Below are 25,282 nucleotides of genomic sequence, written 5' to 3'. Positions count from 1 at the left end.
TTGTGTTTAACACAACCGCACTCACTACAGAGACACAAACCGTCTTCAAAGACACCATCCTCCCTTAAAATATTTATTATGATTAACAGATACACAGTATCAATACAGTATTTCTTCACCGATGGTGTAGGCCCACGTAAGGTGCTTATCCAGTTTCTGTGATAACATTTCAACTTGATAACACATGATAAAATTTTTATCATTGACTGTTGGCTACACTCAATTCATCTGCTATAATGGTGTTTGCTTAGTATTTGCTTGAGTTTTAGCCCTGGACTGATCTCAATCAACTTCTGAGGAATATATCTGGCTCTTCAGCAGCTAGATCTTCCACTATGTTCCACTTTATCTGTCTGACTTTATCGGTTTTGGGCATGTGGGTACAGTGTACTCACAGTATACAGCGGGTTTTTAGAGCTTTTTCAACGAAAACAATAAAAAAAAATAAAAGAAGAAGATGAAGAAGAAGATATACTTTATTAATCCCACGAACAGAGAAATTCTTTTTACATGCATGGTATTTACATGCATTTTAACCCAGATACACACACATAACATAGGCCACAGCAATGTTATCCACTGACTTGCATTGGTTGATGCTATAGCATCCTTGTAGGTCTGAGGGATGTCACATGCTGCTCTGTAACAGAAGTCTATACATGTCTGCAGCTTATCTCTCGTTTCCTCTGTCTCAAAATCCTGTAAATAAGTTGGCTTTTTCCTTGCCCTCTGTGGGTTCTTCCTTATTGCACTCTCAGTATCTTTTTCTTGCTCTGTCACTTCAGTCTGTTCTGGTAAAATCTCAGAGACATCATCCATCTTTTTCTTCACTCTCATGAACCATGGGATGTACCTCTTTATCACAATACTCAATGTATGACTCGCATGTTTGTATCTCTTTTTCTTTAGCTGTTTGGGTTGTGAACTTCACCAGCCTGTGTTTTTGTACTTTGTCTGTGTCTGTGTGCTACACCAAATAAGCTGGGATGTTTTTGTCATAACCTATAAAAATACCTCGCTCACACCTGGGATCTAACTCCCCTTTTTCCTGTTTGTAGGCAAAACACATAGATCCAAATTTCTGCAGTTTGGAAACATCAGGTTTCATACCAGTGAACAACTTGTATGGTGTTTTCTTAGTGCGTCTGCTGTAGCACCTGTTCCTTACATAGGCTGATCTCTGCACAGCATAGTTATCTGGAAGTTTACTCTCTAACAGAAAACATCTGCTCATCTCATAGAGGGTTCGCCAACCTCTCTCAGCTGTGCCGTTTTGGTGGGGTGAATAGGGTGCAGACTCTTCATGTCTAATCTTATTCTTGGTTAGCAGTTCCTGGAAATCTCTGTTTGTGTACTATTGTCAAAACGAATGCACTTTACTTCTCCATAGGGTGCTATATCTGCCAGGAATCTCTCCGTGGCTTGTACCGCAACACTTTTGTACTTACACAGTACTGTGTAAGGATTTGTGTAGGAAATACACAAATGTGGCACCTGAATAGTCATCTGTAAAAGACTGTACATATCTGTGCCCATCGATGCTTGGGGTTTTCATGGGGCCTGCCAAATCAGTATGAACCAGCTGTAAAGGTTTTGTAGCTTTTCTGTCTGGCTCTCGATTCCTAGTCTGTATGAACTTGCCCTGCGTGCACAAATCACTTATCTGAGCTGGTCTGACTGTACTCCCCTTAATCACCATCCCTTTTACAACATTTGTACATATTCATAATTGCAGAGACCCAAAATGTCATGCCGTGTTTGCACATTGTGACAAGCTTTGCATTTGTCAGCATTTTGCTCAACAGTCGGCAGGTAATACAAGTTACAACTTTCATGAATGTCAAACCTGTTACCGTCCTTCGTGATCATGTGACTGTCCTCTTTCTTGAAGGTGATTGTTGCTCCTCCATTTGCCGCCCTCGCCACTATTATGGCATGTACAGTGCATCACGTAGCTGTGCTCTGTGTTGTCGTTGTTGTTTCTCTGCTCTTCTTCTGCAACTTTCCCGGCAACATCTTCTTCTCCCTTTTTCTTACACAGTGATTGTTTGTGTGTATTACTTTTACAATGACTGCATCGCACTTTTTGGGTACATTGTCTTGCCTTGTGTCCTTTTGTTCCACATCTGTAACATTTAAGTTTTAATGTGATGAATTGCTTTTAAGAAATAGTTACAATGTTTCACAGCATGTGCAGTATGTATTTAGATATACTGAAATCAAAGAACCTCTGTCAGCTCTATCACATTTTGTTAGCCAAAACATTTACAAAGTTTTGCCGTGGTGAATAAAATAAACACCCAGCTTCTACAACAACTCTGTAGTTTATCATGTCAGTTCCCTCTCATTGATGCAGAGATGTAGAAAGTTTCAGATTTCAGCTTTAAACAATCTCTTTTTGTGTTTATCATCCAGAATAATGTTTGTATTTAACAGTGATGAAAAAATAAAATGTAAATCAGTTTGTTTACTCTGGCTTGTTTTTCACTTTACCATCATTTGTCCATCAATAAAACTTAATGTAACAAAACCTTTACTCTGGCGATGCACGCCCTAAAACAGCAAGTAACTGCTTAATGAAGCTGATTTTCCACTTTGTCTTGATGGGAGAAGAGGAGCTGCACACGAGTGCAGAAAAGTGTAATGCCTCACCTGTGTGCTTGCTGGTTCATGTTTGCCTTCCCTCTGCACAATACAAACAAGACATGTATCCAATTATAAAGCACAGCTCCATAGCTCTACTAGTGGTCAAAATGTCTGTTTATAGATGGTTGTTTGTGTATTTAAGTATTTTAGTTGAATTAGAAGCATCAGCAATCTAACGTCTATGTTCAGCTGGTATGATGGGAGCGAGCCAACAGAAGGGGACCCAGAGGAGGGTCAGTTTTCAGGTTCAACAAGACTGTAGGGCAGGAGGCCTGGAACTGTTCCTTTAATGGTGCATCATCATTAGATAAGGGTACATTTAATGTTCAGTTGATCCATCACAGTTTTTATGCATACTGTCTGTAGTTATCATTTCTTTGTTTCAATTTGGCCATTTACAGGCATTCATCTCTCACGTTAATAACCTTAAGAGGAAGGAAGCCAGGCTGCCTTTTACAGCTTGGGTGTCTTTCACACTCACTCCACCAACCACAGAGTGACAAACTGTCTTTAAAGACAAGATCCTCTCTCGTTGATGCAGACACATTTATTGTGATTAACTGACACACAGTATTTCTCATGTGATCGACCTGCTGATTTAACGATACGTGAGGAGCAGCCATGAGTTTAACAGCACCAGCGAGTGTATTTGTTGTCTTCCTTCTCTCTGTACAAGGTACTGTACATCTACATTTATACTGTAAAGCAGTTAGCACCCTTCAGAAATTCAGAGGAAGGTGCGTTTAAAGTAAATAAAAACATTTGATGTGTGATGTTATGCAGTGTGGTGTGATCTCCTGTCTTTCTTTGAATTGAAGTCTTTACATGACGACAAACAGAGAGCTGTGTCTGTTTTTACACCAGCAGCTTCTCTGTACACTGATACCGTAACATTATAAACTTTATAAACTGAGGTGTTGTGCACTATGAAAGTTGTTAGTGTGGATAAGTAGTGACTGTACATGAAGAAACAATCTTCAAAATAATTTGTTGAATAAAATGAATTGTTCTGTGGAACTTCCTGCATCGTTCTGACTTCCTCTAAACTCAACTTCTGTATTTGCAGTAAATATGATGAATATAGAGGCTGTTAGCTTCATAATAGCATCATTAATACAGGAAATACAAAGTAATATGAATCTTTCACTTGCAAAAAAATGACATGGATAACAGAAATATTTGAGCAAATGATTATGTATACGTGAACAGTTGGTTTAAACTGACTGTATAACGTGGAAGGTGTTGCTTGTAGTAAATGAAGCCACAGAGAATTATTACCTGACTCTGCAGTTCCTCTCAGTTCTACACAGTGTTTTTGTGTCTTTCAGCTACTTGTTTTGGTTTTGGCTGTTTTACTTTATTTAGCTCTGTAATGTCGACACTGTTTTGGTCCATTTCAGATTTGCTAGTTTGTGGCCCCTGCTTGTCAGCTCTAGCGGCCGCGGTGCAGCCGTCCCCGGTTCATCGTTTCCAACCTACTGATGTTGTTTTGAGTCTGATTGTAGTTTCTGCTCTGCTCTGTGTTACAGTGATACAGGGTCAGAATAGCTGGGGAGTGACTTACACTTCTACTGAGATCTGTGCCTCAAAAGGATCAACAGTGGAAATGAGCTGCACATACAGATACCCATCCTGGTTAACAGTTCAGAAAACATTCTGGTTTACTAAATTGAAAGGAACAGGACCTGTGGATCTAACAACAGACTCAGAGTATTCAGGTCGTGTGCAGAATATCTGTGATAACAACAAGTGCACTCTGAGAATCACAGACCTGAGAGAGAGCGACTCAGCTGAGTACAAGTTCAGAATCATAACAAACCATCCATCAGGAAAACATACTGGTTTACCTGGAGTCACTTTGTCTGTCACAGGTAACATTTTATTTACATGTTAGTTATTTTCAAAACACCTAATGAATAATGATATAAATATGTTGTGTGTGTACAGGTTTGTCTAAAATAACATTCCTGGTCCTTCTTCATAAATCCAGATCTGCAGGTGAGAATATCTTCATATCAATGGGCAAGGTGTCACAGCAGTTATCTTCTACCTTATGATGCTTCCTACATCTGGTACAAAAATGGACAGACAGTTCAAGCACAAACATCTTCATATTTACAATTAAACACCTATAATTATGAAAACAGTTATTCCTGTGCTGTAAACAGATGTGGGGATCTCGTCTCTCCTCCAGTGTGTGAGTTTACTTTACAGTCTTCAACTGACGTAACTACATGTTATAACTACATGTATTTTTAATATGGAGACATTGTTTTATCTTTCAGGTGTTCATGGTCAAAACTGCAACAGAGTGACGTACACTGACAGAAGCATCTGTGCCTTCAAAGGTTCATCAGTGGACATTTCTTGCACATACAACAGCTATGATGGATCCATCACGTCTAAATTCTGGTTCAGTCCTGAACGTAGTGATCAGTGGCAGAGCCCGTCACAGCCTGAGGACCTTAGTGAAGACTCCCTGTATGCAGGTCGTGTTCAGGTCCTTGAAACAGAGAGAGGACGCTCCACTCTGAGAATCAGAGACCTGAGAGAGAGTGATTCAGCTCAGTATCACTTCAAATTCAAAACAACAAGCTTTGAATGGAGGAGTATTTTACCTGGTACAACTCTGACTGTCACAGGTACTGATGAACACAAACTGATGTAAATACACCAACATAGTATATTTAAAAACACTGAATATATTTATAATGACCCATCATCATGAGTTTATTACTGTTGTGTAGTTACTAATGCTCACTACTGTTTCTGTGAATAGTAACTGTTGTGATGACATGTATGTACATCTATCATTGATTTCTTTTAAAGTATTAATAATATTGTTTATGTTCTCATATCAAGCTCTACAGGTGCAGGTGAACACAATATCAGTTCACCAGGATTATGCTGAGGCAGAGCTGAAGTGTCACAGCAGCTGCAGTCCAGCTGGTCGTCTTTCCTACGTCTGGTTCAAGAATGGACAGAAAGTCAGAGAGGAGACATCTTCTTATAAAGACTGGTTTCATCCTGAAGACGTCATCTCTTGTGCTTTGAAAGGACATGAGAATTACGGCTCTCCTTCAGTGTGTGAGTTTACTCCTCTGTGTCAGGAAAAAAACAACATACATCCACAGTTTTCTAAAACTTCATGAAGACGCTGCAGAATTATTTACAGAAACAAAAAGATAAACTAAACTCAAGAGAATTATTGACTAACATAACAAAGAGGTGATTTGCCATATGACAATAATACTTTGTAACTTTATAGCATAACCATAACTTATCTGAGACACATAAATGTCTGAACAAACAGGACCTGAACATAAGCAGCATTATTGGGGCGAATGTGTGGAGTTGTTGAAAATTACAAATTAACAGGATTTCAGCAGGCTGTGATGAAGAAACAAAGAAAACACATTTTAACATTTTAAAATAGACAATAATCTGTGATACATATTCTAATCTTTAAGTAATTCATGTTCATATCTCCTCTAGATGCTCCAAAGCTTCCCTCTGTGTCAGTGAGTCCCTCTGCTGAGATAGTGGAGAACAGTTCAGTGACTCTGACCTGTAGCAGTGATGCTAACCCAGCAGCTAAATACACCTGGTACAAGAAGAATGGAGATCCAGACCCTCAACCTCTCAGTAAAGAAGCAGAGCTCGTCTTCAGATCCATCCAGTCCTCTGACTCTGGAGAGTATTACTGTACAGCTGAGAACGTGCTGGGGAGGAGGACATCTGAATCCATCTCTGTTAATGTGAAATGTGAGTGAAAGAGTTTATTTAAGTCTAAAATGCTGCTACACACAGCTATTCACAGTTAATCATTTAAATGTCATACATGCTACTGTAGTAACACATCCTTAACCTACAATAATCTCTGTTAATTTATCTCCTCCAGATGCTCCAAAGCTTCCCTCTGTGTCAGTGAGTCCCTCTGCTGAGATAGTGGAGAACAGTTCAGTGACTCTGACCTGTAGCAGTGATGCTAACCCAGCAGCTAAATACACCTGGTACAAAGAGAAGCAAAAGCTGCCTCAGAGATCAACAGGCATCTATCATTTCACCTCCATCAGCTCTGAGGACAGAGGGAACTACTACTGCAAGTCTGAGAATCAACATGGACAGATCGACTCTTCATCTCTGTTTATAGATGTCCAGTGTGAGTACAGAACATTAATATTTCCTACTTTCCTACTTTTTACAATGAATTGTGTGTTTGGTGGTGGTTGATCTTGGCACAGTACTGCCAACATAGAAGAGAGTCTGAATACATTATGAGTGAGAGGAAAACAGATTCAGCAAATTCTGTCTGTGTGTAATGATAGGCCTGTCTGTCAGACACCTGTCCATCATATTATGTGATTAACTTAAGAAACTGATCCTTCCTAAGTTCTGCACCTTTTTTCTTCCGTTAAAATTTTCATTTAAATTTTTTCCTCTTTGAAATTAGAAAATATCTCCACCATAATATATACTGTATGAAAGTGACAAATTGTTAAAGTTACTGTCCCTATCGGCTCTCGCTGCAGGAGGTTTAAGCTTTTTCCAGTGTGCAGAAGGGTCAGTAGGGAGTACTGGCCAGGTCAAACTTCACTGATGTTTTTCCATCAAAAAAGTGTCCAAAAACATCACCTATTACCACATTACTATTGTGTGGTTTCAGAAAATGTAATGTTATTGTTAATTTTAATGTTATTTCTGTGATTCACTGGCTTCCAGACTACTCAACCAGAGCTCTCTCTCCGCCTCTCTCTCAAAGAAAGAAAGCAAGAAAGAAAGAAACAAGACTAAACTTGCTGCCATTATTTTGCAACACAGACTGGAGTCACACTCAGATGTAAACACTGGTACATGAAATAAATCATGTTGCACTTGTTGAGTTTCGGGTGGAGGGAGTCGGCAGACACAACCCCTCCAGTATTTTTAATTTTGACTGCAGTACCCATTTTAAGTCCAACCTGTTACTGTCACATATCATATTACACATATCTTGTTTAAAAAATAGAAGCAACATTAATATAGTCACATTTTAAGGTAGCTAATATTAGCAAAAAAATAGATAAACTGATAAGTAACAATTGATGTAAATTACCTAGCAAGCTATTATCACCAGTTATGTGAATAGAAAATATTTTGGGTCACTTCAAATGTCTTTGATGGCCAGAACAACTCACACAGATGTTCAGTATAAATACACATCACTTTCATACTCAGTATAAGTACAGACAATGGATGTAAACATCTGTTAAATTTCCTGTTTTATGACTTATTTATTCATCCCCTCATTTCATGTCTTGGGATTATTTACATTTCACATTTTCTTGCAAGTTGATTTTAACCCTGTGTTGTAGAATGATAAATAAATGAACTTTGAATTTTAGGCTGGTAGAAGCAATGTCACGTTCTAAAGTAAAAATCACATGTTTTCAGTGATAGTTTTTAAACATTTTCAAGAAAATCTTAATAGTGTACTCACCTGCCATTTATATAGTTATTGTTTATAGATTGTGGTCACTGTCGGTCACGGCCTGCTGCTGGATAATGAGTAAAAGAGTAATGCTTTATATTTATATGTTGAGAGACGTACCAATCATGGACTAATGCAGAGAGTAATGAGGTCACAACACTTGCATTAATTATCTTATCTTATCTTATAAGTGGATCATCAGTGGATAGTGTATCAAATAAATGATGACATCTCCTGTTTGTGTTATTATTGATTCTCTTTGGTGTCTCTACCTGTAGGTGGCACTCAAACAACAACCCAGTTTTCCTTTGCCTAAAATCAGTTGTATTTATTTTCCTCCAGATCCTCCAAGGCTTCCCTCTGTGTCAGTGAGTCCCTCTGCTGAGATAGTGGAGAACAGTTCAGTGACTCTGACCTGTAGCAGTGATGCTAACCCAGCAGCTGATTACACCTGGTACAAGGAGAATGAAGACTCACCAAAAGCATCAGGACAGATCTTCACCATCACTGACTTCAGACCTGAACACAGTGGGAATTATTACTGTGAAGCCCAGAACAGAAGAGGACGTCATAACTCCACCTTATACCCGATTGTTGTAGCAGGTAAATTTCTCCATGACACTAACTGGCTGATTAACAGAGAGTATCACCTGGCAAACTAATGTATGACTCAAACTCTACTAGTGAGGTCCAGTAAGGCATATCTAATAACTGTCTAAATACATTTCTAGGGAACTCGACCATGATAACTATGATAATAGACATCACCAGGTGGATACTGTTTTTTGTGATGCTGATTCCTCTGCCTCTGGTTTATCTGTGGATGAGGTGAAACTACAAAAATAATAATTTCTATCACTAATCTTTTATTTTTTTTATTTTTATAGTGTTGGGATTGAACTTTTGTTTATTTTTGGACTCAATTCAGGAAGAAGAAAACTCTGTGCTCCTCCACTGAACCAAATAAACCCATAGAGACCATGGAGGTGAGAGAGATGTTTGGCCACAGTGACAGAGGTTACTCTATCAAAGGGTTATAATTTGTTGGTTTATACATTCAGAGACTTCATTCATGTGTTGTTCATATATGAGGTCATTAAGACATTTTACATACAACTTGATTCTAACATCTTTCTTAATAGAAACCACCACAGTGTGTATTTACCTCCACACAGCCACATATATATTATTTTTTGTTTTTTTGTTTTACCAAAGAACAATTTTAGGAAACATTTTTTCTTAAAACATGTCATGCCATTTTTATATCAAAGTAATATCTGTGATCTGTTATATGTTTTATATCATATTTAATATATGGGGCCTTTGACTCTCATCTTGCTGTCTCTTCCCATCAGTTGGACTCTGGTCTTGATTATATAAACGTCTCAGCCTTGAACAGAGTCAGTGCAGCAGAGGCAGAAGACACAGAGGAGGTTGAAGACCTGGTGTGAAGGTCAGTCAGGTTTGAGTCCGCTGCATGAATATAAACAAACTCAAAACAACTTTCTAGTTACATTTCTGAGAAACAGCTCACCAAAACTTAATGTGATTCTCTTCAGATGCAGTCAAAGCAGAGGGGACTCACCTGGATGGAAACAGAGAAGAGTACATTGGAGTAGTTCAGTGCAGAGCGAGGCTGTGGAGGAAGTGGATACATTTACCTTCAACTCCAAAAGTTTTCATGTTCACTTTTCAGTAGCAGCAGCACGATGGAGTCAGCAGCACAGGCAGTCAGGAACAGTATGTAAGCAGAATATTTGAGTAGATTGAAAGCTTTATTTTACCTGTGCAGGTAAAGTACATATGTTAACCGTTGCAAAATGCTATTTTAAGTTTTAATATGATGAATTGCTTTTAAGAAATAGTCACAATGTTTCACAGCATGTGCAGTACATATTTAGATATACTGAAATCAAAGAACCTCTGTCAGCTCTATCACATTTTGTTAGCCAAAACATTTACAAAGTTTTGCCGTGGTGAATAAAATGAACACCCAGCTTCTACAACAACTCTGTAGTTTATCGTGTCAGTTCCCTCTCATTGATGCAGAGAGCGACAGTGTGTAGAAAGTTTCAGATTTCAGCTTTAAACAATCTTTTTGTGTTTATCATCCAGAATAATGTTTGTATTTAACAGTGATGAAAAAATAAAATGTAAACCAGTTTGTTTACTCTGGCTTGTTTTTCACTTTACCATCATTTGTCCATCAATAAAACTTAATGTAACAAAACCTTTACTCTGGCGATGCACGCCCTAAAACAGCAAGTAACTGCTTAATGAAGCTGATTTTCCAGTTAATTATTATTAACTATAATTAATCAATGATACATAGAAAACTCATAACAGAAAAGATCTTGAAACAGAAGTGAAGCTCAGTAGAGCTCATCATCATGAATGCAACTGTGGAACAACAAATAAACAAAAACATCAGTAGTATCAGTAGTGCGATACCTTCTGGTCACTAGGTCTAGGTCTGCAGTCTAGCCTTGCTGTCTTGCACACACCCCTAAAAGTATGTCTACACACTTGTCAAAGATAAAATAGACACAATTAAAGCAGTAGTAAATTGTTTTTTGGCCACTCAGAGGAAGCAAAACAAGCTGTAAACACAACGTGGACACACAGGCTTTTCTCATTGCTCTATTTTATGCCACCTTGTTTCATCTCGTCTCTCCTCCACCCTTCGGCCTGTGGTCGGTGCACATCGAAGTGTTGAAAGACCAAGAAACAAAGCAATGTGACATTATTAGTGGATCTCGGAATACTAGTGGATCAGTCAGTGTATCTGACTGCCTTCATTTCCAGTTAGGAGTTCCTGAGTGAGGCAGGGCCCATTATGTAACCTTCTCCTATTGTTATCCAAAAATCCTCAGATCCAATCATGTGACACTTTTATGGTCCTGCTTCTGTTTAATCATTGATATTAAATAGCAGATAGAGACGCTTGAAATGGCGTGACGTCATATCACATGCGGCTATGGTGGTGACGACATTATCGCGATCAGGGTTTATTATTTATTTAGCAGGCTCCGGATGTTTTCACTTTTTGTGCAGCTGCTGGTCCTTTGGCTACATTTTGCATACAGATGTTGTTTTGCTCTTGAAACAGCTACCGAATTCAAACCGACCAATCACAGCGAAGAGACATGCAAATCGGCGCTCACGTGTCCCGCCCACTTTTGACAAACCACCAATGGCCGTCGAGGAGGGCGGGGCCTGCGGCATAACAGCGGAGGATTCAAACTGAACATGGCTGCGGACAAAGATGTCGATGAAAACACACAGAATAGAAGGTAAAAGAAAACGAGCTGAGACTTGACATTGATGCGTTTTTAATTTTAATTTACATCCACGCAGTTAACTTTGTTCACGCTGAACGTGAGCGATTTAAAACGGGAGGGACAAACGTACGTTGGTGAGACTCCTTGACAACGGCTGTCACTCTTCGGTCATTTAACGCTGCCTAGCGACAGCTGCGTAACGTTTGGTGGTCAGACGTTGTTGTTAGCACAATCTACACGTTTATTTCCAACTTGTGTGATCTATGTGCTTACAACTTGGCACCGTTATCTGGAGATTGAGTTGGTAACGTTGCGTGAGCAAACTATACGTTAACTAACGTGAATTACGTTTAGGACTTCGCTAACTTTAGCTTTAGCAGCGCAGCACTGTGCTCCAACACAATATCAATGGCTCTGTTCAAGCTTTGTTGAAAAATTTCAAAGCTGTAGATTCAACTTTGAGGTAATGTATGAGGGCTTAGGTGCCAATGTTGTTGTCAGAATTCAGAAGTTAAGGGGGACTATTTTTTCACATGAACAATAATAATAATAATAATACATTTTATTTCATAGGCGCCTTTCTATCACCCAAGGACACCTTACAATAAATGAGAGTAGACAGCAAATAACAGAAACAAACAAAAAGAATACAACAAGAATACAACGTTAAAAACAGGTTAAAATAGGACAATGCAATTGAATCAGATAGAAAAGGCTGTTTTACAGGTTGGTTTTCAGTGCAGACTTGAATTGTGCATTATATTCAATGCACTTGTTATTAGTAGTAATGTTACTGCAGCCTTTTGTTGTATGTTTTCTGTGGCTCTTGGTTATATGAACTTGGTCTATTACACTGCTCATGTGTACATGAAATTTGTCCACCTCCTTATTAGGACGTAGTATGCACATCTGTGTTTTTTTTACCTAAATGACTTGTTTTTGTAATCTTCCTGTGTCTTCCCCCTCAGAGGTCCAGTGTGCAGCATGGTGATCAATCATGAGGAATCACCGGGGGGCTCTCGTGCGGGCCGACCACCTGTCATCTTCAACCCAGACTTTTTTGTGGAGAAGCTCCGCCATGAGAACCCTGATGTTTTCTTGGAGCTGGTGCTTAGTAACATCACTCGCCTTATTGATCTTCCTGGGACAGAGTTTGCACAGCTCCTGGGTGAGGAGAGCCCCAAGACCCCAACTGGTGGAAATGGAGGCTTCTTTCGCTCGTTCAACTTCCTCAAGCGCAAAGGTCAGAGGTCACCTAGGTGACATCTAGATATTACCACTACCAATAGCCACATTGAATGTTCGTCTTTGTTTTTGTATATACATTCATATTTACAGCAATTTTAAGACCATCTGGATTGCATCTCCATGTCAACACTTTAGATCGTCTCAGTGAATCGCTGTTTCTCCTTTAAGTCCACTTCACATTTTACCAGTATAATTTAACATTCAGCTCTAAACATGCGCTGAGTTTCAGTTTGGTTTGGTTACATCTTCCATGTTTTATTTTTTGTTATTTTTTAATCTGGTGGATGAGATGTCATCAGACTTGTCCTTTTGTTTTGATGTCAGTGTTTTAACCTGTGTGGCTCCGCTCATTTATGATGAGACTGTCCTAGTGTAAGGCACATGTGGCACAAATGGAAGAGCTTTTAATAGTATTGCTCACTCTCATCTCTCCTTTTACTTTCACAGATAAAGGTGTTGTATTTGGAACCCCACTGACAGAGAGCTGCATTGCCCAAATCTACCAGCTCATTGAGTACCTCACCAAAAGTGAGTCATCTAAATATAATCCGCCGCTTCCTTCATAAAAGGTGTTTTTACATCCCCACCACTGTGGCTTTGAGAAGCCAATATCAGTAACTGCTTGCTAGTGTATAAAGAAATAACAAAACCTGTTTGTCTGCTAATAATCCATTTTACTTTTTTTCTTTTTCTTTGAATAGTGTTGGTGGCATGTTTTTCCATTTATCCTAATTAGCATGAATAATAAAAAAAAAGTTTCAAGAATGACTGAGCGACTAGATTGATCAAACTGGCTTGAAATCAAGTTTTTACTCACTGACCCCATCTGCTTTTACGTACTCAGATCTGCATGTGGAGGGTCTGTTTCGAGTGCCAGGAAACAGTGTTCGGCAGCAGACCTTGAAGGAGCTCCTCAACAGCGGGGCTGATGTTGACCTGGAGTCTGGAGACTTTCACCCCAATGATGTGGCCACTTTGCTCAAGACCTTCCTGGGAGAGCTGCCCGAGCCCCTGCTCACACACCGACACTTCCACGCACACCTTAAGATAGCTGGTATGAATACACACGTTGTACTTTTATTTATGTTCTCATTTTAGAGCAAGATGAAAGATGAAAGAAAGATGATGCAAACATTTTCTAGGATTTTAAATGTTTCAATCATGCAGGAGGGAACAAGGCTGTAGGTGATTTTTAGTAAAACTGTTGATGTAGAACTGTTGTACTTCCTCCACCCTTGTCCCTCTTCCAGATATGACTCTGTTCGACGAACACGGCAACAAGACTGCGATACCCAACAAGGAGCGTCAAATAGAGGCCCTACAGCTACTCTTCCTGCTGTTACCTCAGGCCAACCGCTCACTCCTCAAACTACTGCTGGACTTGCTCTATTACACCGCCAAGCAGCAAGACAAGAACAAGATGTCGGCCTTTAACCTGGCACTGATGTTTGCCCCACATGTTCTCTGGCCCAGACATGTAAGACTTATATAACTACATAATAAGGATTCACAGACCAAAGGCTTTGTGAATATGATACAAATCATAGATCGAGACTATTTTTGCCCAATTTAAGAGCACAGTCGTTTAGAAAAAATGCCTGAAACTGCCACATACTTCCACATTATCCCTGAAGCCACTATGTTCAGGATTTGAAAAACATTCAGTTTGATTACAAAAGTTGCTGTGGCAGACAGAAGGCATGATGGTGTATTTTGTGGTCAAGGTGACATAAAATGCTTTATTAAAAAAACAAAAACAAATATAAATATACAAATGCAATTGCTAGCTGCTGATGAAGCATTCCATAGTGATCAAAAATTTCCCAATGCAGCATTAAGCGTTTTTCTGACTTCGTTTCTGTCCTGCTCTAGATGACAGCTGGTGACTTAAAGGACAATCTGAAGAAACTCAACAACAGCATGGCCTTCCTGATCAAACACTCACAGAAACTCTTCAGGGTGATTATTGACCACACACATGAACAATCACTGTTTTAACATAGGTTAGTTCAATATGCAGATAAAATATGCAGAATAAAGCACAGAAGCAAGTCGGGCTCTAGAAACATAATATTTGACTGGTCAAATGGATAATTTGTGGTGATATGTGTGTTGTTCAGGCTCCAGTCTACCTGCGGGATTATGCCAGAGTGCATTTCACTGGGACTAAGGCTCTGCAGACTAAGGTTAGTGGAGGGGGTCCACATTAAAGCACTTTTTTTTTTTTCTCCAACATGAACACAAAACAGAATGATGAGCAGGGTTTCTTTTATATCATGAAATTGTTTTCATTTAAACTGGACTGACCTGTTCTCTCCTCACTCAGGATGACCTGGAGCTGCTGGCGGCGACCAGCTCTCCCGCTCAGCGGAAAGCGTTGCCCCTGAAGAGGACGGCTGTTCTGGGCCCCAGCTCTCAGGAGCAGTGCCAATCACCAGCGCAACAATACACAGAAGAGGCTCTGAAGGAGCTCTTCAGACACGTCCACCACAACATGCCAGACTCCGCCAAGAAGAAGAAACTTGTCCGACAGGTTGATTTCTGGGCTTTTTTTTTTTTTTCACTGATCAGCTGGTTGAACTGAAAACATAAATGTAGAAAAATGAGCGTCTCCTGCAGTTAAACTTTCCAAGTTTAAGTCATTTGATTTTACAGATTGTTTGATCAATTTCTTAAACATAACAAGTGTCGTTCTCTCTTTGCTAAATGCAGTTAGTCAAACAGACGACCTCAAGGACGCCTACTAACGAGAACCATCAGGCCCCCCCAGCTCCCAGCAAGAAACATCCCCGTTCCCGCTCCTTTGGTGGTCTCATCAAGGTACTAAATCCTGGTCACAATGTGCAGTAGAACAAACATTTAAGTTTAAGAAACAACCCTGATCATTTCCACATTTCATTAACTTAAAGAGCATGAAAGGGATAATGCTGTGTCCCTATAACTCAAAGTCAATGCACATACTGTATTAATGTAATACATAAGGAGACCTAATCAGTATTCATACTTCATCAGGAATTACTAGCCAGTAATCTAGTTCTCTAAGGCCCTTGTAGATGGAAGTACTCCAAAATATCTGTAGAAACCTTTTTAAAGCTGTCGTGAACATGTTTGTAGATCAATCAAATTAGTACTCAATTAGTCAGTATTCTTTAGTTCACTAGTTCCCAACCTGGGGGTTCTGACCCCCACTAGGAGTTGCCAAAGCTCACTCTGTGAAATTACTGAAATTATGACCTGTCACTTAACATAACATATATTCTCTTAGCTAAACCAACCTTTTACATCTTGTTTTTCACAGCGCAAAGCTCGTGGTGAGCAGCTGACAGCAGAGAGGCGGGTGAGACACCTCTCCCCTGATACTGTCACCAGAGCAGGAAGAAAACATGGCAAAGAGAACGTTGTCCTGCAAGCAGTGAGCCTTTTTTTCCCTTACCACGTTTACGTGACATTATCTAATGTGCCTTTTTAATTATTTTTTTTATGATACATTTTCTCTGCAGTTCTTCATACAGTTTGACACTGACATAACAAAAATTTCAAATATAATATATCAAAAATAATAGTGTTATTTTGTTGTCTCTGTGTTCAGGTGAACAGCCCATTAAATGGTCCTATGTTGGGGAAGGCTGGTCTGGTGGTGAAAAACCCAGACTTTACTTTCAGTAAGGACAAAGCTCTGAAGGTTTCAAAGGTATGACACAGTTTTCCCGTTCTTCTTCATCTAACCCCCAGAAATCACTGTCCAAGTACTGTTCATGCATTTAGAGCAATGCATGCAAACCTAGTTAATTATTGCTTATTTTGCATAAACCAATGTTTTAAAATGTTTTTCTGCAGTTTTGTAAATTCATTCTTTTTAAAGCAAGAACCAAGACATAAAAACACAATTCACAGTGACTTTTTTTTATTGAGCAGAGTTTTGGAAACCTGTATTTTGATTTTTAAAAAAGAAACACATTTTCACATGACATCAGATAAGACAAGACATGGTTTCTAGGTCTAAAACCACCGTGACGGCACCTGTTGGTTGACGTCGCGTAACTTTTCTGAAGCTTTCAGTTTGGCATTATGGCTGTTGTCAGCTTGTTTATTTTTTTGGAGTCAGAAGGGTTGTTACGGCCAGTTATTACTGGAACATACTGTAACAAGGGTATAACTATATGAAAATGTAAGATGTCAATCTACTTGTGTTTTCTTAGATTGTACAACCAGTGTTGTATGCCCTGGACATAGACTCATACTCTTTTTTTTCCACACAATTCATCCATCCACACTTCCACCTCTGTCTCTCTCCTTGCTCCATTCATTTCTCAGCAGGACTCTCCCTCTGTGGCCAGGATGTGTTTCTCTCCTGAGATCTCGGTGTAAAACCTGACACCGTCTCCTCGTCTCGGACAGGACTTGGGCAGTATTAATATTACTATTCTTCCTGTTTGTCATTGTGTTTTCATCGTAGTAAGTCTATTTTAACTGTGACTAATATATAGCAGTTTTGGTCTTGGCCAGAACAGCCAAATGAAAGCTGGGAACTTTTCTTTTCTTTTCTTTTCATTGTTGGACATTGATCAAGACTGAGTGAGTGAATTAACTCCTTCACTGTAGCTTTTTTCTTAGATTACCTCAGTGTAAAGTTGCATGATTGGGCTCAAATTAATCTATTTCCAATTAAGCTATTATGACTTCAGTATGAGGTATCTGATAACAATTTTTTTTTTGTTTGTTTGTTTGTTTTTGCCTCCAGAAATACTTTTAAACGTTCTGAGTGCTGAATACTGCTGTGTTCCAGGCTGCAAATCATGTACATGTCAGATATCACTGTTTCCCGACTGACCAGCAACTGAAAAGACAATGGCTAATAGCTGGAGTGACATTGAGCCATATTTCAGAATAAAACCGTATATTTGACCCTTCCCTACTCTGTCTCTGATTAGTTAAACCTGATTTATTAACCCCACCCTTGTGTCCAAGTTGTGCACTGATATTCCCAAATTATTTGCACCTTTCCTATCATATCATCTAATACGATCAAATAGTAATATTATCTAGGAATTGGTTGAATGCTAACGTTACATTTTTAAAGATAGGTAATGTGTTATTAGATATACTATACCTTTTTGCCTGATATCACTGTTGATTTATATCACTGATATCACTGTTGAATTTTCTTTTTGGTTGCTGATCAATCAGAAAGTAGTGGACTGATAATGATTTGTCAGATGCCTTACATTCATACAAATACATACATTTATGCAACCTGCAGCACAGCAGTACATTATTGTTTAATAACTGCATTTCCTACCCTCGGCATGACATCGAAGGACAATGACCAGCATGTAAATATGGTGAATTGTGTATCAAGATCGACAAGTTCTTCTTTTTTCCCTTTTTTTTTTTTTTTTTTTTTTTTTTTAGCAAGTTAAGATTCAATACATAAAATTTTGGATTGTGGATCAGCCACATTTTTAACTGAACAGAAGACATTTGGTTTGTGAAAGTCTGCAGCAGCTGCTGTGAGAAATGCAAATTCAAATTTTTTTTAAATAACATTCTTAATTTTTTTAAATTGTTTTTATACCACATAATGGTCAACTTTCATTAGTATTATGAAATATTTCAGGTTTTTTTTGTGGATGGATTATAGGATTAGAAGTAGGTGATATGATCAAAAATCATAACTGTAACTTTTAAACACCTCCATATAACCAAACCATCTGGGACAACCACAAGTTTGCACCATATGATCTGCTAATAGCTCATATTTTAAAATGTGTTAAACTATTCACACAGGCATTAACACTCATCACATTGCATGGTGCTCTGTTTTGAACAAAGACTCGCTTAGCTCTACCTGAATGTGAATGATTTTAAACAGTAAGCAGAGGCTTTGCTTTGCTTTGCTTTGGCTTTGCTGGCGCAGACCTGCTTGTGCCAATTATCACTTGAAACTTGTTTTGTTAGCTACTGTATCAGAATCTATGACCACTAGCAAACTCAGCTCTCAGAGTGTAGAATATTTATACATGTTGTACAGTCTGTGTGTCTTTAGGTTTTAGACTCATTGGGAAATGTTTTTTTTTGTTTGGTTTTTTTTGTTTGTTTTTTTGGTACGATATGTTGTAATTCTTTGGTTACTGGATTTGCTGATCAGTGAGCAGGTCACTTTATTTTTCAAATGTTTCATCCTACCCCCGGCTTGTTTACTATGAAAACAGTGACTCTTTGTGTATCTGTCAGATTTGAAATGTTACATTTACAATTTTTTGATGGTTTTATTTTACTTTTTTTCTTTTTCTTTTTTTTTACTTACTTTTTTTACTCTTCAGTCATGTGATGCAAGGTCCATTTGTCTTCAGCTGTAACAAAAGTGATTGAGGGATATGTTACATTGATGGTTGAAAAGAAGGTCGATAGTGTTTTTTGTTTTGTAAGTTTACTCTGGTTGAAATGAGCAGTAATCTGTTACAGTCAAGTCTCTTCTTAACGTGGTATGTGTTTAGTATCTGAGGCCATACTCTTCATAACACATGAGCCTGAGTAAGACAGGAACTCGACATAATTGGACATCAGACTGTCACCCATTTCTATTTCAATAGTATTTTTTTAACACATTTAATGCTAATAACAATTGATCTATGATAATTACGATAAAACATAAGCCTGTTAAAGTTTGTGTCAAATTTAACGTACGCTATCCCGACCTGGTTAAATAGATATGTTGAGAATGATGCATTATTTTAAGGATTGTGTGTGAATAAAGGAACATTAAGTAATTTACAGGAGGAATATAACAATGTCAATATTTTTGCACTTCATAGTTTGTTATGATTGCAGGCAGGCAGTGCATTGTCAGAATTGTGTTCACACAAAGTAAAAATGTAATTTAATGTCCCTTTTAATTCTGTCACTATTTTTACATGTGCTGTTCTCAGTTCCTTCAGCTTTACCCTTCATGGCTTGACCTAACTGATATTTGCTCAATTTGTTGTGCAGTGAGTACCGGTGCACCAATAGCAGTTTCAGCCCTCGGAACTAAATCCGTTTTCAAATAGTCGAGTAGTTCAGTTCTTGATGGAGAAATTGCAGATTTTTTTTCAGCTCCTCCACAAGGAGGTCAGAGGTCAAAGCTGACAAGGGTCCTCTGCCCCTCTCAGTGACACCTCTGCAGGAGACATGAGCCTGAACCTGAACTGCATTTGTTTAATTTCTGTAGAATTTGGAGAAAATGTGCATGCTTTTAGTGGTAACATGCAACCAATTACAACATATTTATAAAATTTGGTTGGAAATGTTTTTGAGACCATGTATGAAATATTTTTCTCTGTATTTTTCTCATCTATGTGTGTTAGGAATCTGTTATTGGTGCATCCTGTTTTTGAAAGTGTTGTGGATGTGGAACGATGGGTTTTTTGAAAGTGACTGAGGTATTGAATATGACTGATAATGTCAGGTACAGATGGACGCTTGCCTTCTTTATGTTTTTATAGTATATTGTTGTTCACACAGTCTTCATCTCGGCAGACAAACAGCCTTTTGAAACTGAAATAGGATTTCTCCACGCTGTCTTTTCCACTTGTCATGACGGCTTATCGTTTTCAGTTCTCTGCAGACTGCAGTTTTAAGAGGGAGCTAAATTGGATGCTGTTATATTTATTGCTGTTTGGAAAACAAATGTCTATGCGGATGACATTTATGAGCCAGGTACATTTTATTGTCTTTTTCCATTTTTCTTTTTTTAAGTTGTGTTATCCAGGTGAGTGTTTTTTGTGTTTGGAAACACAAAAAGCCCATCAGAGCCTCTTCCAGTGTTTTATTTTTTTATTACTTTAAAAAAATGTTTTCTCTTTATGTTAATGTGAAACATTTAGTTACTGATCTCTACTGTCGTGTTGTGCATGGTCACTGATGAGCTCTTCTGTTCACTGAGAAGAACAGAACTGCAGTTAAAAATTGGTGGGATTTAACTCGCTTTAAACATTATCTGAATGATTAGTTGCACCTTTTTTCTTTTTTTTTTTTTTAATTAATGAGGGTCAATGAGACGTGTAGAAACATCACTTTTTTCACACTGAATTGTCATTATATCAAAGGGGATCAGCCTCTCATTTGTCTAAGCACAACTCTTCCAGTGTAATTATGAACTCCTCTGTGACTGTTGCGTCATCTGGTTTAAACTGTGGTAACCTTTTTGTTTTTTAAATTTTTGTGTAAAATAAGTTAACCCTGTACATTGGATTCCTTAGCGAACTGCTTTGGATTAAAACTTTTTTTATGTTTCCTACAGAAAGTCTGCTTGTTTTTTTTTGCTGATGTTTGAATTCATTTTTTTTAAATCGTATTTTTAAAAATTTCCAGTGTTTACACTACAGTAATTAGTCAGGTGGAATGAAATGCTCCTTAGCAACCATATACTGTCACAGATTGAACCACCCACTAGAGGGTGCTATCTGATTACACAGAGGCATAAATGAAAACTATAACAAAGCCCAAGTTTGCATTGTTAGTTTGTAGACTATATACAATTATAATAGTTTCTTGTGTCATAAAAGTATTCCAGCAACCAATTTTTAGTTTTATGTTATTTAAACTGCATTTTAGCTTTTCAAGAGTTTCAAGTTTCTGTGTCAATTCAGTGAGTTCAAGCCTGACACAAAAAAAAGACTCTTCCTGATTTCCACATTCCATGAACAGAAATATATTTAATTGTGTATCATATGTCTTTATTTTTAATTAAGGAAGCCACAGTCATACAGATACACTATGCTATGGTTCTGTTATGATGTAATCGACATTATACTAGCCAGTAATTGTACTGATATTTATTGAGAATCTCTCTCTCCCCCTTCAGGAAGGTCAAAGTTCATGGTCAACCAGTGAAGTGTCCCAGGAGCTGGTAGGGATTCAGCAGGCAGAGTGATTCTTCTGGATCAGAGATGGTTATTTTAAGATTATGCTTCTACTTCTCTTTAAGGAACCAAACCTATGCCACTCTATTGCATTAGAATAATATATATCTCTAGAAAATGTAGAACACTGACACCATCAGTTAAGCAAGGCCTTGGTATGATTAACTTTACCTATAGCTAACTATAACTATGTCTGAAAGGAAATCTAATCTGTCAGGTTCCTTAATTAGAGCTGGGCATTAGGTTTCCCCCTGCAGTAAAACTGTTTCAAGGCTTTTATTCAGGTCATCTATTGCTTAATTAAACAGACACATTCCAGATTGAAGATGGGATATAAAAAGTGCACAGTGGTGAACATTGATGTGATGTCTAAACCTGACCCTGTCCAACCAATATGATTGGGGCATGTTTGATAAGATGGTAGACTCCTAATGTACAGACAGGTGACAAATTAAAGGATATACCGAACAGTGACTAAATGTGCATTTAGATCTGTTGGAAAGAAATCAGTAAAAAGGGGCAGACATTGATGTTGACAGAGCACGTTTAATGAGCGTGTATGTAAGGACAAACTGAAGAGAAACTCTCCCTCGTTTGCTGGCATGGGTTAGGTCCACTTGTCCGTTTAGAGTGAAAGTCTGTGTTTACCACTACCACCATCAAAATATCAAATTAGGGATGTTTATGAAGCTGTTCTGGCAGCACATGGTGGCCCAACACCTAACTAAGACACCATGTTTGTTTTGATTGATTTCTATATGTCCTTGAGCTAATCCTAATTTAGGGAGGTTAGGCTTCGTGCAACATACAAATCATGTGTGTGCAAATTTAATCAAGCAGAAATCACAAAATCTAAAATTCTAATGCTGTAATTTTGGTTGCCAGAGTTTAAAATACAGAAGGGATGTGCAGAATAAATGTTAAAGGCTTAATTAATTGAGCTGTCATGGTAGAAAATGTCTTACATTCTCTAATATTTTCCTTCACACCTTCAGTCGAAACCGTTGGATGTGCGAATATAGCTTTGAAATGTTTAAACTGTATGTTAGTCACGTCAGTAGGGTAGTTGGCGCCCATTTAATCTGGTGGCTTGATTGATTAAATTAACCACATTGTGTATTTATTGGCATGCTATTTTTGCCAAGTCTGGTTAGTTGGATTCAAAGCTTTTGTGCCAAATTATATTAAATGTAGGGATTTTTCCAAATGTGAAGGTTTCATGAATTGACGCGTTTGAGACAAAAGCATCTGCCATGTCCTCCAGAAATCAATTCAGACGCGTCTGGAGTAAAAGCCCCCCCGCCTCCCTACCCCCCCCTGTCTCAGAAAGCTATTATGGTCCCAGAAATAAGGGGGTCCACCCCCCCGGAGATGTCAACATCTCGTCCTTCCCTTTGTTGCAGATTATCGCCGAGTGAGTCATTCAATTCAGCTGCAGACGGGCCCTGCCTGTGGCCAATTTGTTTTCCATCACTTCTGAAGAGCGCCTGGTTAAATTAACCCGTCATACCGAGTCTGCAGGGAGAAGACAAAGTGAGGCCACGAGCAATAATCACTCATGTATGGTGGTAAATAAAAAGCTGGGTAAACCGTGCCCCCGAGTTGCTCATCGTTATACTGCAAACAAACGCTAATCAAATCTGTTATTCAGAGTAAATCTAATGATACCCCAGCATGATAGTCCAACGTTATTTTATCTGTTTCTTTCTTGCAAAAAGCCTGAACACTCCTGTATCAGAGATCCTTTTGAACCTACTTAACCTATCACAACCAACATTTGCATGGTTCAGCTCCTCAGATAAGATTGCTGCTTTTTTTCTGTTATATCAATATGAATTGAATATTTTAGGATTATTGGTTCGACAAAATATCAATTTGAATGTATCACTTAGAGCTCTGGCAAACTGGGATAGTCAATTTTCACTATAATCTGACATGCTTAAGCAGCTTAAGCTTTAATATATTCATTGAGGGGAAAACTGCACAGAATATTTGATGATGAAAAATAGTTTTTGTTTTTACCCCAAACTAGGCAGTAAACTGTTTTGGTTGTAGATTTAGGTTTTGGTGGCTCTACCCTCCATCACATCACTCATGATTCAGTTTCTTTCTTTTTTTTTTTTTGGTAATATGGCAGTCACAAAAGCTGAAACCAGCATTTCTCTGGAGATTAAAAAAAAAAAAAAAAAAAAAACTCCAGGCCAGGCTCCATTTGAATTTCAGAGCCTTGCCAGTGAATTCATAATAGACTCCTGAGTAAGCTCTGTGGCAGCTTATGGCATTCCAGTTATGCCAGTCTCACAAGAACCCCCCCTCCCTCCCCAAGCCTGGTACAGAGCTGTGACAAAAAAAATCTGATCACATTCAACACACAGCCGAACTCCCTCCACCGCTTCCTTTATTTATTTCACATTTACTCATGTCTCTCTCCACAAATTCTTTCTCTTATTCTGTCCTCACATTGTCACTGGAGCGTCCCGGTCGGATGCTTCAGTGTGATCACGATTTCCTCTCTCTCCCTCTCTCTCTTCTCATCATGTCCATGCAGCCTTAGGCTCTTTTCTTCCCCCAAGGGAGGAGAGCGCATGTGGGCGAGAGAGATAGACAGATAAAGGGAGAGGAGAAGAGAGAGAGAAAAAGGCTGCCGTCACTGGAGGTGGCGGCTCCCGCTACTGCTGTCACTGAATAGATGTGAGTTCACTCCGGGTGCTGCTACTGTGTGTGTTTGTGTGTGTGTGTGTACATGTATATGTGTGACTGGTGGGGTGGGGGTGTTGGGGGTGTGGGAGGAGTCTATGTGCTGTTATTTGTAAAGGCTTTTGATGGATGATTGCTCTGTGTGTGTGTGAGATAGAGGGAGTGAGGGAGTCCCCCCCTTTCTTTTTCTTTTTTTTTTTTTCTAGTGGCTCACTGTTCAGTGCACAATGACTCAATGAAAAGTAGAGGGGAGAGGCAAACACACTGTACGGCTGCACAAGAGAGAGAGAGAGAGAGAGCAGAGAACACACAGGAGAGTAGAAGAAGAGAAGCCAATTGGTGGGAGCTCTAAAGCCGGACACAAGAAGGAGAAGAAGAAGAGGATACACTTGTCTTTTTTGCCCTTCTCTCTTTCTCTCCCTGAAAGGCCACTTTAGGATCAAGTGGCAGCTGTTCAGTTCGAGCTGAACTTCACCTGGCTGTGCTACTGCCTCTCTCTGCCTCTTGAAACATTTGACTCATTGCACTTTCACACTACAGCATTTTTGTCCACTTTTGGAAGAGGTTGTAGTGGTGGTGGCGGTGGTCAGTCATCCCAGAGAGAAAGAAGGTAAAGGAAGGGGGATAGGATCTGTCGGCTGGTTTCTGCAGTGTGGTGGAGTGCTGCAGGAGAGCAGGATGCCTGCTGGGAGAAGCGGGGATGGAGCTGGGTCAGGAGGCTGCGGGATAGTGGCGGCCCCAGGCCGGGCATTTCAGTCTGGGCTGCGGACGATGCTGGCATGGGTCATCCTGGTGCTGGTGGCAGGACAGGGAGGTGTGGAGGCGTGCCCCACTCACTGCAGCTGCCTGGGGAACACGGTGGACTGCCATGGCCTGGGGATCCACTCCGTACCCAAAAACATCCCCAGAGGAACTGAGAGGCTGTGAGTAGCGAGTAGTTAATACACTAACCACGTGTGTATTCATATTGTTCTATACTTCTGAGGACTAAATATTCACAGATGGATAGATGAGGGGAATCCTTCAAAGTGACAGCA

The 25,282-nt window shown here is 39.1% G+C and overlaps 3 protein-coding genes across 18 annotated transcripts in view; all 3 read left to right on the top strand.

Moving 5' to 3' along the window:
• The first annotated feature begins 3,172 nt into the window (after positions 1 to 3,172).
• The window catches only part of LOC104939516 (B-cell receptor CD22), a 509,789-nt gene continuing 487,679 nt past the window's right edge, over positions 3,173 to 25,282 (top strand). For all 8 annotated transcript variants that reach the window (XM_027283228.1, XM_027283227.1, XM_027283224.1 and 5 more), the window contains exons 1-5: positions 3,173 to 3,322; positions 4,176 to 4,517; positions 4,637 to 4,843; positions 4,932 to 5,288; positions 5,509 to 5,733. In XM_027283228.1, the coding sequence (XP_027139029.1) occupies positions 3,268 to 3,322; positions 4,176 to 4,517; positions 4,637 to 4,843; positions 4,932 to 5,288; positions 5,509 to 5,733 (1,186 nt within the window). In that variant the 5' untranslated portion in view covers positions 3,173 to 3,267. The remainder of the gene's footprint in view (positions 3,323 to 4,175; positions 4,518 to 4,636; positions 4,844 to 4,931; positions 5,289 to 5,508; positions 5,734 to 25,282) is intronic.
• arhgap19 (Rho GTPase activating protein 19) lies at positions 11,306 to 23,142 on the top strand. 7 transcript variants are annotated; one of them, XR_003463021.1, is made up of 14 exons: positions 11,306 to 11,409; positions 12,366 to 12,640; positions 13,093 to 13,173; positions 13,490 to 13,699; positions 13,896 to 14,122; positions 14,518 to 14,604; positions 14,766 to 14,831; positions 14,972 to 15,178; positions 15,358 to 15,465; positions 15,944 to 16,057; positions 16,235 to 16,336; positions 16,963 to 17,050; positions 21,491 to 21,535; positions 22,952 to 23,142. XR_003463021.1 is itself a non-coding variant. In XM_027283243.1 (13 exons), exons 1-13 carry the CDS (start codon positions 11,366 to 11,368, stop codon positions 22,964 to 22,966), a joined length of 1,581 nt encoding a protein of 526 aa, XP_027139044.1. In that variant the 5' UTR covers positions 11,306 to 11,365; the 3' UTR covers positions 22,967 to 23,142. The 7 variants fall into 7 exon arrangements, 5 of the variants coding, with proteins under 5 accessions (XP_027139044.1, XP_010743009.2, XP_010743011.2 ...); XR_003463020.1 differs by having other exon boundaries at positions 16,960 to 17,050; XM_027283243.1 differs by lacking the exon at positions 16,963 to 17,050.
• The window catches only part of LOC104930039 (slit homolog 1 protein-like), a 60,429-nt gene continuing 59,249 nt past the window's right edge, over positions 24,103 to 25,282 (top strand). The window contains exons 1-2 of one of the 3 annotated variants that reach the window (XM_027283221.1): positions 24,103 to 24,239; positions 24,786 to 25,168. In XM_027283221.1, the coding sequence (XP_027139022.1) occupies positions 24,924 to 25,168 (245 nt within the window). In that variant the 5' untranslated portion in view covers positions 24,103 to 24,239; positions 24,786 to 24,923. Of the gene's footprint in view, positions 25,169 to 25,282 lie in introns of all 3 variants that reach the window. The other 2 variants (XM_027283220.1, XM_027283219.1) reach the window with 2 other exon arrangements.

This window comes from Larimichthys crocea, chromosome X (assembly GCF_000972845.2).
Source record: "Larimichthys crocea isolate SSNF chromosome X, L_crocea_2.0, whole genome shotgun sequence".
NCBI classification, from domain to species: Eukaryota; Metazoa; Chordata; class Actinopteri; family Sciaenidae; genus Larimichthys; species Larimichthys crocea.
Note: the sequence above shows the minus strand (reverse complement) of the source record. Positions and strands in the feature narration are given on the sequence as shown.

Bases quoted from the DNA above. Each gene is read 5' to 3' on its own strand.
- arhgap19 (XM_010744707.3), top strand. From the start codon at position 11,366: ATGGCTGCGGACAAAGATGTCGATGAAAACACACAGAATAGAAG. The intron at 13,174-13,489 runs GTGAGTCATCTA...TTACGTACTCAG, and splicing joins CATTGAGTACCTCACCAAAA to ATCTGCATGTGGAGGGTCTG. The intron at 15,466-15,943 runs GTACTAAATCCT...TGTTTTTCACAG, and splicing joins CCTTTGGTGGTCTCATCAAG to CGCAAAGCTCGTGGTGAGCA.